The sequence below is a fragment of the Syngnathus floridae genome, chromosome 12, assembly GCF_059516105.1.
Source record: "Syngnathus floridae isolate MCC-2025c chromosome 12, RoL_Sflo_1.0, whole genome shotgun sequence".
In the NCBI taxonomy this organism is placed as follows: domain Eukaryota; kingdom Metazoa; phylum Chordata; class Actinopteri; order Syngnathiformes; family Syngnathidae; genus Syngnathus; species Syngnathus floridae.
In genome coordinates this window covers 3,761,787-3,780,000 of record NC_142424.1, presented here as the reverse complement: position 1 = coordinate 3,780,000, position 18,214 = coordinate 3,761,787, and the positions used below count along the sequence as shown (strand labels likewise).

At 47.3% G+C, this 18,214-nt stretch overlaps 2 protein-coding genes across 2 annotated transcripts; both read right to left on the bottom strand.

The window, feature by feature from the left end:
* Positions 1-7,523: 7,523 nt before the first annotated feature.
* camkk2 (calcium/calmodulin-dependent protein kinase kinase 2) lies at positions 7,524-15,812 on the bottom strand. The gene is made up of 17 exons (XM_088392384.1): positions 15,518-15,812; positions 13,539-13,839; positions 13,161-13,478; positions 12,041-12,088; positions 11,580-11,633; positions 11,470-11,521; positions 11,264-11,397; positions 11,026-11,062; positions 10,891-10,912; positions 10,714-10,802; positions 10,370-10,569; positions 10,215-10,268; positions 10,064-10,137; positions 9,903-9,990; positions 9,704-9,835; positions 9,520-9,617; positions 7,524-9,434 (listed from the first exon to the last, which is right to left on the bottom strand). The coding sequence occupies exons 2-17, from the start codon at positions 13,773-13,775 to the stop codon at positions 9,362-9,364; spliced, it is 1,710 nt and encodes a 569-aa protein (XP_088248510.1). The 5' UTR covers positions 13,776-13,839; positions 15,518-15,812; the 3' UTR covers positions 7,524-9,361.
* A 475-nt stretch (positions 15,813-16,287) lies between these two features.
* snrpd3l (small nuclear ribonucleoprotein D3 polypeptide, like) lies at positions 16,288-17,960 on the bottom strand. Its single transcript, XM_088392621.1, has 4 exons — positions 17,804-17,960; positions 17,065-17,204; positions 16,737-16,929; positions 16,288-16,492 (listed from the first exon to the last, which is right to left on the bottom strand). Exons 2-4 carry the CDS (start codon positions 17,188-17,190, stop codon positions 16,428-16,430), a joined length of 384 nt encoding a protein of 127 aa, XP_088248747.1. The 5' UTR covers positions 17,191-17,204; positions 17,804-17,960; the 3' UTR covers positions 16,288-16,427.
* Between the last annotated feature and the right edge of the window lie 254 nt (positions 17,961-18,214).

Here is an 18,214-nt window from a genome sequence, read left to right as displayed (position 1 = left end):
AGGCAAGGCAAGGCAAGGCAAGGCAAGTACAAGGCAAGGCAAGGCAAGGCAAGGCAAGGCAAGGCAAGGCAAGGCAAGTACAAGGCGAGGCAAAGCAAGGCAAGGCAAGGCAAGGCAAGGCGAGGCAAGGCAAGGCGAGGCGAGCCGAGGCGAGGCAAGTACAAGGCGAGGCGAGGCGAGGCGAGGCAAGCCAAGGCAAGGCAAGTACAAGGCGAGGCGAGGCGAGGCAAGTACACGGCAAGGCAATTACAAGGCAAGTACAAGGCAAGGCAAGTACAAGGCAAGGCAAGGCAAGGCAAGGCAAGGCAAGGCAAGGCAAGGCAAGGCAAGGCAAGGCAAGTACAAGGCAAGGCAAGGCAAAGCAAGGCAAGGCAAGGCAAGTACAAGGCAAGTACAAGGCAAGTACAAGGCAAGTACAAGGCAAGTACAAGGCAAGTACAAGGCAAGGCAAGTACAAGGCAAGGCAAGGCAAGGCAAGTACAAGGCAAGGCAAGGCAAGGCAAGGCAAGGCAAGGCAAGGCAAGGCAAGGCAAGGCAAGGCAAGGCAAGGCAAGGCAAGGCAAGGCAAGGCAAGGCAAGTACAAGGCGAGGCAAAGCAAGGCAAGGCAAGGCAAGGCAAGGCGAGGCAAGGCAAGGCGAGGCGAGGCAAGTACAAGGCGAGGCGAGGCGAGGCGAGGCGAGGCGAGGCAAGGCAAGGCAAGTACAAGGCAAGTACAAGGCAAGGCAAGGCAAGGCAAGGCAAGGCAAGTACAAGGCGAGGCAAAGCAAGGCAAGGCAAGGCAAGGCAAGGCAAGGCAAGGCAAGGCAAGGCAAGGCAAGGCAAGGCAAGGCAAGGCAAGGCAAGGCAAGGCAAGGCAAGGCAAGGCAAGGCAAGGCAAGGCAAGTACAAGGCAAGGCAAGGCAAGGCAAGGCAAGTACAAGGCAAGTACAAGGCAAGGCAAGGCAAGTACAAGGCAAGTACAAGGCAAGGCAAGGCAAGGCAAGGCAAGGCAAGGCAAGTACAAGGCGAGGCGAGGCGAGGCGAGGCGAGGCGAGGCAAAGCAAGGCAAGTACAAGGCAAAGCAAGGCAAGGCAAGGCAAGGCAAGGCAAGGCAAGGCAAGGCAAGGCAAGGCAAGGCAAGGCAAGGCAAGGCAAGGCAAGGCAAGGCAAGGCAAGGCAAGGCAAGGCAAGGCAAGTACAAGGCGAGGCAAGGCAAGGCAAGGCAAGGCAAGGCAAGGCAAGGCAAGGCAAGGCAAGGCAAGGCAAGGCAAGGCAAGGCAAGGCAAGGCAAGGCAAGGCAAGGCAAGGCAAGGCAAGGCAAGGCAAGGCAAGGCAAGTACAAGGCGAGGCGAGGCGAGGCGAGGCGAGGCGAGGCGAGTACAAGGCGAGGCAAGGCGAGTACAAGGCAAGGCAAGGCAAGGCAAGGCAAGGCAAGGCAAGTACAAGGCAAAGCAAGGCAAGGCAAGGCAAGGCAAGGCAAGGCAAGGCAAGGCAAGGCAAGGCAAGGCAAGGCAAGGAAAAGCAAGGCAAGGCAAGTACAAGGCAAAGCAAGGCAAGGCAAGGCAAGGCAAGGCAAGGCAAGGCAAGGCAAGGCAAGGCAAGGCAAGTACAAGGCAAGGCAAGGCAAGGCAAGGCAAGGCAAGTACAAGGCGAGGCAAAGCAAGGCAAGGCAAGGCAAGGCGAGGCGAGGCAAGGCGAGGCGAGGCAAGTACAAGGCGAGGCGAGGCGAGGCGAGGCGAGGCAAGGCAAGGCAAGTACAAGGCGAGGCGAGGCAAGGCAAGTACACGGCAAGGCAATTACAAGGCAAGGCAAGGCAAGGCAAGGCAAGGCAAGGCAAGGCAAGGCGAGGCAAGTACAAGGCGAGGCAAAGCAAGGCAAGGCAAGGCAAGGCAAGGCAAGGCAAGGCAAGGCAAGGCAAGGCAAGGCAAGGCAAGGCAAGGCAAGGCAAGGCAAGGCAAGGCAAGGCAAGGCAAGGCAAGGCAAAGCAAGTACAAGGCAAGACAAGTACAAGGCAAGGCAAGGCAAGGCAAGGCAAGGCAAGGCAAGGCAAGGCAAGGCAAGGCAAGGCAAGGCAAGGCAAGTACAAGGCAAGGCAAGGCAAGGCAAGGCAAGGCAAGGCAAGGCAAGGCAAGGCAAGGCAAGGCAAGGCAAGGCAAGGCAAGGCAAGTAGAAGGCAAAGCAAGGCAAGGCAAGGCAAGGCAAGGCAAGGCAAGGCAAGGCAAGTACAAGGCAAGGCAAGGCAAGGCAAGGCAAGGCAAGGCAAGGCAAGGCAAGGCAAGGCAAGTACAAGGCGAGGCAAAGCAAGGCAAGGCAAGGCAAGGCAAGGCAAGGCAAGGCAAGGCAAGGCAAGGCAAGGCAAGGCAAGGCAAGGCAAGGCAAGGCAAGGCAAGGCAAGGCAAGGCAAGTACAAGGCGAGGCAAAGCAAGGCAAGGCAAGGCAAGGCAAGGCGAGGCAAGGCAAGGCGAGGCGAGGCAAGTACAAGGCGAGGCGAGGCGAGGCGAGGCGAGGCGAGGCAAGGCAAGGCAAGGCAAGTACAAGGCGAGGCGAGGCAAGGCAAGTACATGGCAAGGCAATTACAAGGCAAGTACAAGGCAAGGCAAGGCAAGGCAAGGCAAGGCAAGGCAAGGCAAGACAAGGCAAGGCAAGGCAAGGCAAGGCAAGGCAAGGCAAGTACAAGGCAAGGCAAGGCAAGGCAAGGCAAGTACAAGGCGAGGCAAAGCAAGGCAAGGCAAGGCAAGGCAAGGCGAGGCGAGGCAAGGCAAGGCAAGGCGAGGCAAAGCAAGGCAAGGCAAGGCAAGGCAAGGCGAGGCGAGGCAAGGCGAGGCGAGGCGAGGCGAGGCAAGGCAAGGCAAGGCAAGTACAAGGCAAGGCAAGGCAAGGCAAGGCAAGGCAAGGCAAGGCAAGGCAAGGCAAGGCAAGGCAAGGCAAGGCAAGGCAAGGCAAGTACAAGGCAAGTACAAGGCAAGGCAAGTACAAGGCAAGGCAAGGCAAGTACAAGGCAAGTACAAGGCAAGGCAAGGCAAGGCAAGGCAAGGCAAGGCAAGGCAAGTACAAGGCGAGGCAAAGCAAGGCAAGGCAAGGCAAGGCAAGGCTAGGCAAGGCAAGGCAAGTACAAGGCGAGGCAAAGCAAGGCAAGGCAAGTTAAGGCAAGGCAAGGCAAGGCAAGGCAAGGCAAGGCAAGGCAAGGCAAGGCAAGGCAAGGCAAGGCAAGGCAAGGCAAGGCAAGGCAAGGCAAGGCAAGGCAAGGCAAGGCAAGGCAAGGCAAGGCAAGGCAAGGCAAGGCAAGGCAAGGCAAGGCAAGGCAAGGCAAGGCAAGGCAAGGCAAGGCAAGGCAAGGCAAGGCAAGGCAAGGCAAGGCAAGGCAAGGCAAGGCAAGGCAAGGCAAGGCAAGGCAAGGCAAGGCAAGGCAAGGCAAGGCAAGGCAAGGCAAGGCAAGGCAAGGCAAGGCAAGGCAAGGCAAGGCAAGGCAAGGCAAGGCAAGGCAAGGCAAGGCAAGTACAAGGCAAGGCAAGGCAAGGCAAGGCAAGGCAAGGCAAGGCAAGGCAAGGCAAGTACAAGGCGAGGCGAGGCGAGTACGAGGCGAGGCGAGTACAAGGCGAGGCAAGGCGAGTACAAGGCAAGGCAAGGCAAGGCAAGGCAAGGCAAGGCAAGGCAAGGCAAGGCAAGGCAAGGCAAGGCAAGGCAAGGCAAGGCAAGGCAAGGCAAGGCAAGTACAAGGCAAGTATAAGGCACGGCAAGTACAAGGCAAGTACAAGGCAAGGCAAGGCAAGTCAAGTACAAGGCAAGTACAAGGCAAAGCAAGGCAAGGCAAGTACAAGGCAAGTCCAAGTCAAGTCCAAGTCAAGTCAAGTCAAGTCAAGGCAAGTACAAGGCAAGTACAAGGCAAGGACAAGGCAAGGACAAGGCAAGGACAAGGCAAGGACAAGGCAAGGACAAGGCAAGGCAAGGCAAGGCCAAGGCCAAGGCCAAGGCAAGTCAAGTCAAGTCAAGGCAAGGACAAGGCAAGTACAAGGCAAGTACAAGTCAAGTCAACTCAAGCACAAGCACAAGCACAAGCACAAGCACAAGCACAAGTCCAAGCACAAGCACAAGCACAAGCACAAGCCAGACACAAGCACAAGCACAAGTACAAGCCAGGCACAAGCAGAAGCAGAAGCACAAGCACAGGCACAGGCACAAGCACAAGCACAGGCACAAGCACAGGCACAAGCACAAGCACAGGCACAAGCACAAGCACAGGCACAAGCACAGGCACAGGCACAAGCACAGGCACAAGCACAAGCACAGGCACAAGCACAAGCACAAGCACAGGCACAAGCACAGGCACAAGCACAGGCACAGGTACAAGCACAGGCACAAGCACAGGCACAAGCACAGACAGGATCGAGCACGGGCAAAGCGCTGGCACAGGCTCAAGCACAGGCACAAGCTTGCAGGCTCAAGCAGTAGCACAAGCACAGGCGTGGCGCAGCCGCAAGCAGGCACAAGCACAGGCACAGGCACAAGCTCGGCACAGTATTGTACGGCTCGGCGAGGGCACGGGCACAAGCACAAGCACAAGCACAAGCTTAAGCACAGGCACAGGCACAGGCACGGCAGAGCACGGCACAGGCACAGGCACGGGCGGAAGCACAGGCACAGGCACGGCACGGCACGTCAAGGCTCGGCACGGCACAGGCACGGGCAGGCACAAGCACAAGCTGGCACGGCACGGCACGGTACGGCACGGCATGACACAGCAAGGCAAGGCACAGCAAGGCAAGGCAAGGCAAGGCAAAGCGAGGCAAGGCACCGCAAGGGAGGGCGAGGCAAGCACAAGGCGAAAGCATGGCGAGGCGAAGCAAGGCAAGGCAAGGCCATATGAGGGCTAGGCAAGGCAAGGCAAGGCTGCGCAAGGCAAGGCAAGGCAAGGCAAGTACAAGGCAAGGCAAGGCAAGTACAAGGCAAGTACAAGGCAGGTACAAGGCAAGGCAAGTACAAGGCAAGTACAAGGCAAGTACAAGGCAAGGCAAGGCAAGGCAAGTACAAGGCAAGGCAAGGCAAGGCAAGTACAAGGCAAGTACAAGGCAAGGCAAGGCAAGGCAAGGCAAGTACAAGGCAAGGCAAGGCAAGGCAAGGCAAGGCAAGGCAAGGCAAGGCAAGGCAAGTACAAGGCAAGTACAAGGCAAGTATAAGGCACGGCAAGTTCAAGGCAAGTACAAGGCAAGTACAAGGCAAGGCAAGTACACGTACAAGTCAAGTCAAGGCAAGTCAAGGCAATTCAAGGCAAGTACGAGGCAAGTACGAGGCAAGTACGAGGCAAGTACGAGGCAAGTACGAGGCAAGTACGAGGCAAGTGCGAGGCGAGGCTAGTACAAGGCAAGACAAGGCAAGGCAAGGACAAGGCAAGGCAAGTATAAGGCACGGCAAGTTCAACGCAAGTACAAGGCAAGTACAAGGCAAGGCAAGTACACGTACAAGTCAAGTCAAGTCAAGTCAAGGCAAGTACGAGGCAAGTACGAGGCAAGTACGAGGCAAGTACGAGGCAAGTACGAGGCGAGGCGAGGCGAGGCTAGTGCAAGGCAAGGCAAGGACAAGGCAAGGCAAGCGCAAGGCAAGCGCAAGGCAAGCGCAAGGCAAGCGCAAGGCAAGCGCAAGGCAAGCGCAAGGCAAGCGCAAGGCAAGCGCAAGGCAAGCGCAAGGCAAGCGCAAGGCAAGGCAAGTGCATCAAAAGAACATTCCAGTCCAGAACGGATGTGTTATTCGTCTTAGTTATACTGCATCCATTGCAGCCTGGTCATCCTAGAAGAGGGACCCTCCCATCTGTTTCTTAAGGTTTCTCATTTCCCCTAGCTGGAGTTTTGAGTTTTACCCTTGCCCTCTTGGGAGTTTAAGACCAGGGGATGTTTGAGAATATTTGCCATTTTTCACATGTCATGAGTGTTGTTGTTAGTCACCTAAATGTTGAACAGAGGCTGTGATTTACCGAAGTCGAATTCTTTGTTTGGCAGCCTCAGACATGGCAAATAAAAACTCTTGAATCTTGAACATTGTTGTCTTAGGAGTGCCCCTGATAGCTAACACATAATGGAAACTGCTAACACCGTCAGCAAAGCGTGGAGTAGCACACTAGTTATTATTTGTGTCTGCATGTTTGAATTTGTCTGAGGATTGCCCCAGCGAGCTAACACATCATGGAATCCGCCACTGATGGGCTAACACCGTTAGTAGAGCGTGGAGTAACACGTCGACAGACGATCTAAATAAGTCACAGTTGTTGTTCAACTTTTCCTCATTTGTTTTTGTTTTTCATGACTGTAATGTGGCGTTGGCCATCGCCTGAACGCCGACGGCAGCTCCGCCTCCGTACGTCAACTGATAAGGAACATTGAACGGGGCGACGCCGTCGGCGCATCCCCCGATAAATAAAAATAGAATAAAGCCTTCACCATGTTCAGGCTTCAGCTGCATTTGCTGTCCACCGTCTGTAGAGACGGCAGGCGGGCGGAGAATCGATTAAATCCCCGCGATCATTATAATCCAAGGTAAACACTGACATTTCAGTCAGCCTGTTATTTTGACTGAGGGGTGTGACGCGCGCCGAGCAAGTGCATAGTATATGGACAGGGGAGCGCGGGAAATTCAGTGGCCGAAATGCATTAACGTCACATGACATTATTATTTGGCGCCCAAAAGCCTCGTCCGCTGCCACTAGACTCGTGAGGATGGCGGGCTGGGTGGGTGGGGGGAATTGTCGTGAGGCCGAAATGCATTAACGTCACATGTCCGGGCGGCCATTATTATTTGGCGCCAAAAAGCCTCGTCCGCTGCCACTAGACTCGTGAGGATGGTGCGTTTTAGGTCCGATGGAAATCAGAGCATGTAGTTCAACGGGAGAACCTGGATTGTTCAAAAGTGACTTTGTTCTTAATGTCGCAATATTTTATAGAGCTAGTCTAAAACAGTAAACAAAGCCATATTGATTCTTTTGGATTTTGATCACAATCACTTTCAATAGTTTATTCCTTACACTGTCTAAAACCTTTTTTCAAAAGCTGTCACTTTTATTTACAAAAGAAATACAATTTAAAGAATATTTAGTATTTATTTTTATTCAATTATTCGACTCTCCATACATATATAGGAATAGAACTTTACGTCTTTTGTTGTAATATAACTGATTATAATATAGAAGCTGGTGTAACACTTAAACAGATTTTTGTTGGTGGTGTGCCTCAAGATTTTTTCCACTGAAAAGGTGTGCCGTGAATGAAAAAAGGTTGGGAAACACTGGTATAGAACATTTCAAAGTCGCATTATTGTTGCCAAGGGTGGCTCATGCTTGATGACAATACAGTGGTTGCGTTTGCATGCATTTTGAAGATCCATAAAGTTATCCTTTTTTGGTTTGTTTTTTTCTTTAAATAAAATAATTCAAATCAACCAATACTTTTAAACATTTAAATTAAAGTTAGCGTCTTAAATCCAAGAACTTCTTGCATCTACATTTCTTACCAATAGGAAAAAAAAAATACTGTCCAGCTTCTCATGAGCACCAAAACAGTCAAGTTTTCAACTTTAATTATTTTAACCATGACCCTCATAATCATACACAAAAGTTGCCATATTTTTCGGACTATGAAATGCACTTAAAATTATTTTATTTTCTCAAAAATCATTAGTGAGCCTTGAATTCAAATTGAAGTTGAGTTTCAGACAGAGCTGGATTCAAACCACCGCACTTCCAGTTTCGTCAACAACTCACTCTACTGCCTGAGCCACTGAATAGTTTAACTTAGTTGCTGAACTGGTTTGTTGATCTTAAGGTGCAGTAACCACCCTATAGATGGGAATTTCTAAATATAGACCTTATCTGTTGGGCTTTCTAGTCTGAAAAATATGGTAAATTGCACTAAGAGTAGAAAAACTAATGCATAGTGCTCATATATATAGTATATATAAAAAAAAAAAGACAAATTTGATTTGCATCGCAGAAGATCTTGCAAGACAATTTCCCTTTTGTAATTATGTAGAAGCATGAAATACAATTCTAACATGTTAATTAGACACATCCGGTGATTTCATCTGATTCTAATATTGCAGTGACAATGGAAAAGAAGACAACAAAACATTTAAAAAAAAGAAAAAGGTTCACAGATACAAAAATCACAGCTAGTTAACATTGGTTAAAAAGTCCACTCCGACATGGCACATCTTGTTTTTTTCTTTTTTGATTGAATTTCTCCTCTAGATATGTCATGCATAGATTTATACAAAAAAAGCCTTCAGATGCACTACTGCTATATTTCAAAATGTAGTTAAAGGTTCTTCAAGTTGATTTACATTAAAAAAAATATGCACAGTGTAATATTTGGGTGTCTTTTTTCAAATGTGCAATTGTAAAAGAACATCAGTGCTTTTTTTTAACATATAAAACACAAATAAGAACATTCACTAGTTTGACTTGAGCTTCGAAAAGTGAGAGCCTTGTCAGTCCAAACGTGGACGTGAAACAATACAAACACTACATTAATAAGGAGAAAAGACTATACAGTGGATAAACGGTGTCCCAAAAGTCACTTTGCACCTTCCTTGTGTCTTATTTTGTTACATTTTTGGAACCACAAAAAACATTTTTTAATCATGCTCAACCAATCAGAAAAATAAACATAGCTGAACAAATCCCAAGATGGAAAAATACTGATGTTTTTCAAATTTATCTGATTGGTTAAAAAAAAAAAAATTCTACTGGATGTGGTTGAGGGTAATTAAAATTATGAAATGGAGACAAAAGAAAGTGTATTGTGACTTTTGGGACCCCCGACATGGAGCAAATTTCTTAAAAAGACAGAAGCAAAATGTTCCTCTAGTAATTTGTAACGACTGTTCACAAAGCACTACACCGAGTGGTCTTAAAGCTTTCTATAGTTAGTAAATGGTGAGTCGGTAAAAGTCGAAAGAGCTTACAAATCCACAAGGAACACATGCAATCGATCAGTAAACAATTCATCTACGTTCTCAATAAAATATGTTACAACGCCGCCACTGACACGCAAGGGTGAGGCAGACAATCGTTTTTTTCACTTCAAGTGGTGCTGGAGACTGAAAAGACTTGTTCCCTGACTTCCCAAAAGTGTGTGCTGTCATCACCCCCCCTTGCCGCCACCTTACCTGAAGTAGTTGCCAAGTAAAGAGAAAGGTGGGGGGCTCTAAACTAGCACGAAGCACACAGAAGCCTGAGACTGCGCATGCTAACGCTAAAAGACGCATGCAAAGAGAAAGAGGGCGGTTCCCGTAATCCCACTTTAAACGGCCGCACCGCCATGTGTCCACCTCTCGGGAAAAGTCGAAAAGTGACGACGGCTAAAGGGGTGTCGGGAAGAACCTGGAAAACCGACTGCATCAGGAAAGAGTCTCGTCTTCTCCAACATAGGGCAGCTCCATGCTCCTCATGCCCTCTCCGGGCTGCTGTTTCCTTCACGTAAGAAGTCAGTAAAGGAAAATATTAGGGGTCATTTTTTTTCTTTTTTATCTTTGGATAACATAAATCTTGTCCTTACATCTGTCCTGAAGTGCACGAGTTGCTGCATCCCTCTTTACGGGCCCAGTCGAAGGGGTTCCCGAAGGAGCGCTTCCTCAACATGGTTCTCACCATAATCTAAAAAAAAAAAGAGCACAGACTGCATTTTTGAATCTGTAGAAAAAGAAAATGATCAGGGTGCAGTTGAAGGAGGTGCTACGTACCACGGTGGCCAGGCTCGGGATGTGCTTGACCGAGTTCTCCACTTCCTCCTCGGTCACCTCAATCAGCATACAGCAGTTGTCATCTTCTGGCGGGAGGGGCTCTGCGCCGTGTCTCGTCACCCACGGGTGAAGCTGAACACAAAGTATTCCGCTCGCTTCCAGAAAATAACAGAAAGTGACTTTAATTTCAATGATTTACCTTAATCTGTGGAATGGATATTCTGGTTTCTGGATTCTTATCCAGCATTTTGAGCAGCAGATCCTTGAGGTCATCTGATATGTCAGCACTGTTGAGACAGCAACTTAGATTTTAGTCTCTATTATAAATATAAAATAAGAAAATGGAAAACAGAAACTGACTATTCCGGTAACTCCACCGGTTGCGTCTTGATTTTCTGATGCAAATTGAGGATGCGCTCATCCATGAATGGACACTGAAAATGAAAATAAATCAACAGATGTTTTAATTCGAATGGAGGGAATATTTCACCACAGCGAAGCCGAAACTCACCACTCCAAAGACAAAACAATGAAGTGTCACGCCCATCGCCCAAACATCCAACGCCTGTGGGAATATCCAAAATACATTTTTTTTTTTTAACAAAGGGGAAATGAGGCTTGCATTACTGCTCATCATCTCCAGGGGGCGCCTGACATCTACTTCACCTTGCCGGAGAAGTTTTTCCTGGTCTCCGAGAGCGTTTCAGGGGCGAGGAAGGCGGGCGTTCCCACAGTGCTCGTCAGGAGCGCGTCGGCCCCCTCGAACTGGTTGCTAACGCCGAAGTCGGCGATCTTGATGTGTCCGTCCTCTCCCACCAGCAGATTGGAGGGCTTGACGTCTCTGTGGATGATCCTCTGATAATGTACTGCGGAAATGGAATATCGCATTATCCTCCACCGTCATCAAGATTCCGACCTCAAAATGACGAGCTTGGCTTCACATTAGGACTATCAACGAATGCGACCGTTGCTAACGTGCAGGGAGAGAATGAACAGGATGTGGGACTCACAATACTCAATTCCCCTGAGCAGATCCCGGAAATAAAAGCGAGCCTGGTCCTCGCTGAAAGGTTTATCTGTCGGTACCTCCATCACAGCCCTGGAGACACGCACGCAATTAGCAATCATAACTAATGAGATTGACTCCAGTGTGACAAAACATGGCAATGAAAGAGGCTTATGCTTACCCTTGCTTGACCAGCTCAAACACTGCAACGCAAACATGCAATTAGTAAAGCAAAGCTTTTTCGGTGCGCCCAACATTTTCCTATGTGTGTGCGTTTGTTTTGTGCAGAAAGAAAGGTTGTGTGGCCACGACATACCCATGTACAGATGGTCCTCACTGGGGTCGTCCAAAACCTGGCACCAAATCACACACAGATGAAATCAAAAACTGGCGGAGATAGGATTTTTTTCCTTAGGGCGGGGTGGGCAGGGCAACAAAAGAATTTTTTTTTTCCAAACCCAAAATAATCTTTTGAAAACGCTTATGAAGGCTTATAATATTTTCACTTTGTGTTTGTAGGTGATTATCTGAAACAAGATTCAACTGTCCTTCACCTCGACTAGTTTGACCACATTGGAATGGTCCAACTTCTTCAGGATGGCAATCTCTTGGTAGACCCGCTCCAGGGGCCCTTTGGGCTGAGGGGGGCCCTCAGGTGCCGCTTTGGCTCCCCGAGGTGGCGGTCGTCCTGAAAAAATATGGGAATGAGTGGCAAACAATGTCGGGATGCTTTTGAAGAGTTGAGATGGGTGTGACTCACGTGGGAAACCCGCTTGCCTCATCAGCCTCTTCTTGGACAGGACTTTCATGGCCTGGACGGAAACAAAGGTTTTAGTTGTAGCCTTTTTGTGAAGCGTTTCAGGGACTCACATAATAGGTGTTGTCGTCTTCGTTGTAAGCCAGCTTGACAACGCCGTAGGAGCCCTGCAGGGGAAGGGGAGATGACGTGAGACGGAGCAGCTGTCAATGCTTTATGGGTGGAAAACTTGCGCGAATGGGCTGACAGCTAGCTCCAACATTAGCGCGTCCCTCCCTTTTTTTGAGATTTCAGGCTAATTAACCAACGTGAAAGGCTCGTTCCAAAATATGATTTTGACATCAAGAGCCAGTTACACGACATAACAGTATAAATCTATGTTGACAGGAAAGATCCACCGAGTCTGGAGAGTCCTATTTATACCAGCCCCTCATCCATCTTGTTGGTCTCTGGTGGGTCGGCTGGCGCGCACAAAGCTCGGGAAATGAGGACATGTCAGAGAGCACGTTGGCTGTCCTCGGCGATGAGCGACAGTAGGCGGAAGGGAGAAAATGGCAAGAGCGGTTGATGATACCTTTCCGATCTCGTCTTTCAGCTTGTACTGGTTGAGCTGAACGCAGTCCTTAAGAGAGAGAAAGAGAAGCAGAGCATATGAATGAAATGAAACACTTGGACAAAAGTGCTTTTGAAAACGTCCTTGCAAAATGAGACGGGCATGGACACCCAATGAATGCTTTTCAACAGCTCTTGAGAGAAAAGAATTCAACATTCGGAACATTGCAGATCGGAATGGCTCTGCTGTTGAGTTACCTTCACAAAGTTGAAACAACTGGCGAGAGTCGACAGAAGAATTACTCCCCACTTATTATGCAGCGTGTCTGCGATTTGGCAGACGAGACGAATGACGCGGCTTTGAAGAACATTTTGTCCTGCGGCTTTTTTTTTTTCTTTTCTAAACAGCAGGTGCCAAAGACGGATGGAAACAAAGACACTGCTGAGAAGCATCTGAAGCCCGACTACAGAGAATAGTTGGCCGCAGAGGGATACAATGACTAAGCAAGCTGCTATTTTTAAATGGGAGCGTTGTGAGCGATGAAATGTGCCGTGCGCTCCGAGTAAAAAAAAAACCAAAACTGAGCAAATTAGATTATCTGCAACGACCGAAGCGGTTAAGTCATTCAAATTGACTAAGACAACTATGAGTTCTTCCAATCAGTGAGTGAGGAAGTCTCACCTAATTAGGGAGGGGGTGACCATTTCTAGCTCATTCCTTAGCTAGCAATGTCTACAAACTATCAAACCTTACCTTTGCATCACTCTTTGTCAGTGGCATTGGTGCTTTTGAGACAAATAAAGATGGGAGATCAAATGCTACATGCTGCTAGAACAACAACATTTATTTATTTATTTCCAATCCAGATAAATTATAATAAGTGGCTGTTCAAAAGGAGCCGGGAGTCCAAATGCATTTCATATTTTAGACATCTGTTAAGATGAAGATTGTGGTCATTTCTCTCCAAGTATCGACCGTGTAGCGTAGTAGGCCTAAGTGTTCATTGAAATGGCGCAGCCTATAGAGTAATGCACGGCATTAAAAAATATATATTTAAGCCACAGTAACATTATGCACATCTTGAATTTAATTAGGTGATTATCTAAAATAAAAATATGTTAATGTGAGGGTTATGCCATACCTGGAGGTCCGTGATGGAGACACTGTGGGATTCCACAGTGGGCCGGCGTAGCAAGCGCGGAGACGAGTGCGGCGATGTGATGGGAGAGTAGGGCAACGACGGGTAAATGTAACGGCCGTTGAGTCCCGGGGAGCCGCACGGGGAACTCTGCGTTTGCGAGCGCTCCTGCAGTGACAGTTTCCTGTCCGACAGGCTGAGCCGCGCTCGTTGCTCTTCGCCGGCCGGCAGCAGAGCCTCCGGGCGGCCGAGCGTGCGGGAGAGGAGGTCGCAGGACGCGCTGGGCAACGGCGGTGCTTCGGAGCTGTCCATTTCTTCTACCTGAGATGATTCGGATAGTGAAGAAAAGACATGGCGTGTTTTGGGCATGTTGCACGCTACCTCCTTCTCCCCGCCGGGCTCTCCAGATGGTCTGCTGGGTTCGTACTCTGTGACCACGATGAGAGATTCCATTGGGTCCGGGGACGGCGTTTCAGAGTGGGCGCTCATTGGCGGCGCGGGACAGCCGCACAGCAGATCGGGGAGCGGTTGCGAAGGCTGCGACGCCGGCGCATGACCGCCGCAGGAGGCGACGGGCTCAGCGGCGGCGGGCCAGGCGCTGACGTGACAAGGGAACATGGTGGCGCTTTGCAAACAATGACGACAACTGCTCCATCGGATGCGAACCTCAGGGGGATGGCGCCTAAAATAAAAATAATCATACAGTAAATTATGAGCAGCACTTGCAGGTATGCTTTGAATGAATGGATTTTCATGCTAATTATGGAGCAATTCTTCTTGAACTTTGGGCTTGGACATATTTTGGCAAGCCAGCAGCGCTATACTTTCTCGAGTGCGGAGAAGCAATTGTGGAAATCCAGACAGCTCTCAAATGGGAGTGGATGTATCTATCCGCCTCCTCTGTCCTCCTCTGACTCCAGTGAGTCAACGATTTATTTTCCAGCCTCCTGCATACGAGTCGTACATTTTCTCTCAAAGGACAAATTGAAGAAGAAATTTCTCATTCATCACAATGACCAAAGGAAGGATGACAGGACTTCAGTTACTAATCCTATTAGAAGAGAGAACATGATAAAAAAGAAAAAGTCTTTTTGTCGCCCCCACACTAATAAAATTTAACATTATGCAGTAACAACCTTGTGGGTAGATTTGAGGTATTAGTCAATTGCTGGGTACATTCACACTTTATGGACTGAAAAATGTCAATCTTAGAAAATTCAGATTAAATATCACCTGAATCTGATGCGAGGAGGAGGTCACAAGTAGGCCAGAGAGAAGCACGAGCTACACGATGGGCTAGTTAATTTACAGTCAGCTGTAAATAGGTAGGCAAGCTGGCATGAAGCGTGTCGGTGTGACAAAATGTGCCGCAAATGAGCTATGAAGCATTGCTCGAGCGAGCTATTTCCACACGTACGCTATCTGCAGCCGTCTCATGCTGGTGGAAATCTAAGAAACTGAAAAGTGGTTTTTGAACCGATTGCCTCACAGTATTGGCTCGGACCGTTAACAGATTGTGTGAGGGTGGTGAGCAATGTCATATGCCGTTTACAACATTTAATGTAATGTAAGCAGACAAATGCAATGCTGAAGACATGCATGTACAACACAAGGCCATCTGGATGAGAAGAGGATCCACGCTTTCATTAAGAGATCAACAAGGCCACCCCGAGAGTGATCCGGGGAAGAGATAAGCTGCTGTAAATGGAAGGATGAGCATCGGCAGCCAACTTCATTTAAATACTAACATTAATCACATGTCAAAATAAATCATACATCAGCACAAGCCTACATATTTAATCTATCATGTGAGAAAACATGATGTGAAAGGTGATTCCCAATCTAAACCTTGAACCACCCCAGTCATTAATTATCTTTACACAAAGTTAATTGAATTAACTTCAATTAAACTGGTTAAGCATATCACAATGAATGCAAACTACTGGATTATAAACAACAGCAGAGAAAAAAAGTGCTCTATTAGTTTCTATCGTATGTCAACACAAGCGTGTGATACAATGATGCGTTCAATGTCCTCATTTTCATACGACCACTTCAGGTTCAATATTCCAAATTCCTGTCGATATAAACCATTCTGTCAATTAGGCTAACAATGCAACAGTTTTGGGCCATTTTGAATGCCAATTCAGTAATAATCATACAGTACAGGTAATAAACGTAAATTCATTTTAAAGCATTATTCCCGTCGCCGAACGTCCCAGTAGGCTAACACCAGCTAACGTTAGCAACAGCCGCCTCCCCCTGTCGAGGTCCAGATGTAAACGCAGGTGGCAAGGATGCCAGCTACAACGTCCGAGTGACGATAACAAGAAATCGAGGAGATAAAATTAAAAGCTTACCTTGTCGTGCTCTTTCGGCCTACACATTGGAATGAGTGAAGTGATCTCGCCTCTTCGGAGGCGGTGGAGATGTTAGTCAGTCAAGCCCAGCAATGTTGTGACGGAGCGAGTGCCTCACAACGAAATAGTATTGGCAAGAAAGAAGAATAAATAAAGTGAGGAGAGACAGGAAGACGAAGATGAAATGCGACGCCCACCGAGAGACTGTGCTGGCTTTAGTACAAATCTTGTTTATCTTATGACCTAAATTTTAGACTTGGCTCTCGGAATCTCCACTACAATAGGTGGGCCAATAGCTCCCCTAGTGGCTCATCAGGGAGCTGCAGGTTTATTTAAACAGGCGACAATTCCAGGCGTCCTGGTTATACGACGGAGCTCCGCTCGTACAGACATAATTAATTTGTTTTAGACTTAATTAATGATTAAGGAGCAAGACTTCTATTCAGAAAAATAAATGCATCCTTACACCACTGTAGTTACATTTGTAAACCTCAAAAATGACATGTCCGAGGTAAACAGTGTTCCAAAAACTTTTAAAGGTTCATCTTAAATCTGTTTAATCCTATCTAAAGTTAACATATGTCACAGTATGGAATATTAAATCATAACTAATCCAAGATACCTCACTTGTCATTGTTAAAAAAACAAGAATGATCAAAATTCCACACATATGTACATTATAATTATACGTAAATTAGTTTGCCGAAGTGTTCAGGTAAAGAGTTGATTAAAAAAAAACTCATTGTCAAGTTCAGTTAAGAACAGGTGCATCAGATTCACATGTTTATTTTCCATTAAAAAAAAAAGAAATTGGAGCAATACATTGCAACACTCAACATAAAGATGACCAATTGAAGGTGAGGAAGAAAAAAAAAAGAACTGACTATACAAAAAGAAAAAGCTGCAGTAATTATCGCCTCTTTTGGAACATATTTCCTCTGCCCATTCCACCACGCCCTCTGCCTCTTGCAGCCACTGTGAAGAAACAAGACAATTGTGTAAGCGATCAATCCACTGAAGCATTTGAGCAAGCCCGTGATTGAGCTCTAAACTCTAATAAAGCCCCAGAACAACAGTAATAAAAGCCCACAATATTCAACCAATGGTCGGAATGCATAACAACTATAAATGTTACATTTATTTTGTTCCTGTTTGCACCAAATGATCTCTATGCAGAAATCAAAAGTTCCATTCACCAGTGTGGAAAAATGTCTCTCACCTTGTGCTTTGAGAATGGCCGCCTTGCCTCTTCCAGCCCCAGAACCTTGGTTCTTATTCTTCATACTCTTTAGCATGGGCGCATTCTTTAGCATGTCCGGTAAAATTAGGAAGCGAATCTTGCTGCCGCGGATGTACACTTGCTCCAGTTGGGCCACCCGTCCGTCCCGATAGGTCACTGTGATGTTAGACATCTGTGAAGTGATGGGGGGAAAAAAAAGATCACATTTACAACTCAACGATAGTTTCATAAAGGCTTGGGGTGAGGGTAAAACAAAACATGTCTCTCTTGAATTATGGCAAATCAATGAAAATGTTAGGCACATCACCTGGCAGTTCATGTTGTCCTCTGCCTCGATAAGCTTGCCTCTGTACACCTCTCCAGTGTTGGTCTCGCAGGTCACTATGTGTCCTTCGGCCTCATGCAGGACTTTGATGGGCACGCCGATCGACATCTTGAGTTACTTTCCTACAAAATATAGAGCAAGGCATTGTCTACTAAGTACACTAAATATTACTATTATCGTGATGTTCTTTGGTTGATGAATTGTGGCGCCACGCTGCCCCTCACAGGTCAGTTTTGGTACTACAACGTTGTTGAGTGTGCTAAAATCAGATGAGTAATATTTTCGGTTGTGGCAAAAGCAGCAAACTAGCTGCAACGTTGACCTTCAGTTTCATAATCAAACTAGCTGTAGAAAATGAGCAATTGTGCTTATCTGTGCTCTTAACCTGGCTTAAAACAGTAGCAGTAGGTTCGCTAACAATAGCTAGTTAGCTTGTTAGCCACAACCGGCTAGCAGACGCTGAAAGAGTCAAAGTAATCTGAAAGAAAGACCCCAACGTTTCTAATAACGACGACACATGAACGCAAGTAATAGTTTGTCTTCTGATCACATTAAATATGAATGGTAATTATTTACACAGCTCTAACATGAATGGCTCTAACACGAATGGAAGACGCCATGATGGAAGTTGGAATGAATTACAACTGCCGCTCGATCAACTTAATATTATAAGATAGAAATATATTATTGGTCTATTTGTCAATTTCTGTATTGTTCTTACCTGGAATGTTATAGCTGCAAAACCACTTTACGCTGCTTGCTTTCAAAAAAGATTATTCAACAACGTGCGCTTGTCGATTTCTTTAACGTTTTGGAGCCTTTTTCCGCTTACTCACAATGCAACGCTGTCTCGTTGAATTACTTCCGGTTTAGTTGCGCGGTGCATTGTGGAACTTGTAGTGTTTACGTGTGTGGTCAAATAAATAAAAACATTCTACTAGGAGCTATTGTTTGAGGGGGCATGTTAATTTTTCAAAGCTTAGGGGGGGGGAATAAAACTTGATTTTCAGGAGTAAAATTATGCTAAAGAGTATATATATACACACACAAATAGCCATTATTTTAAGAAAAGAATAAAGCACACAAATATTGATAAATCAGATTCAGCTACAATCCCTGCAAACAAATCCCT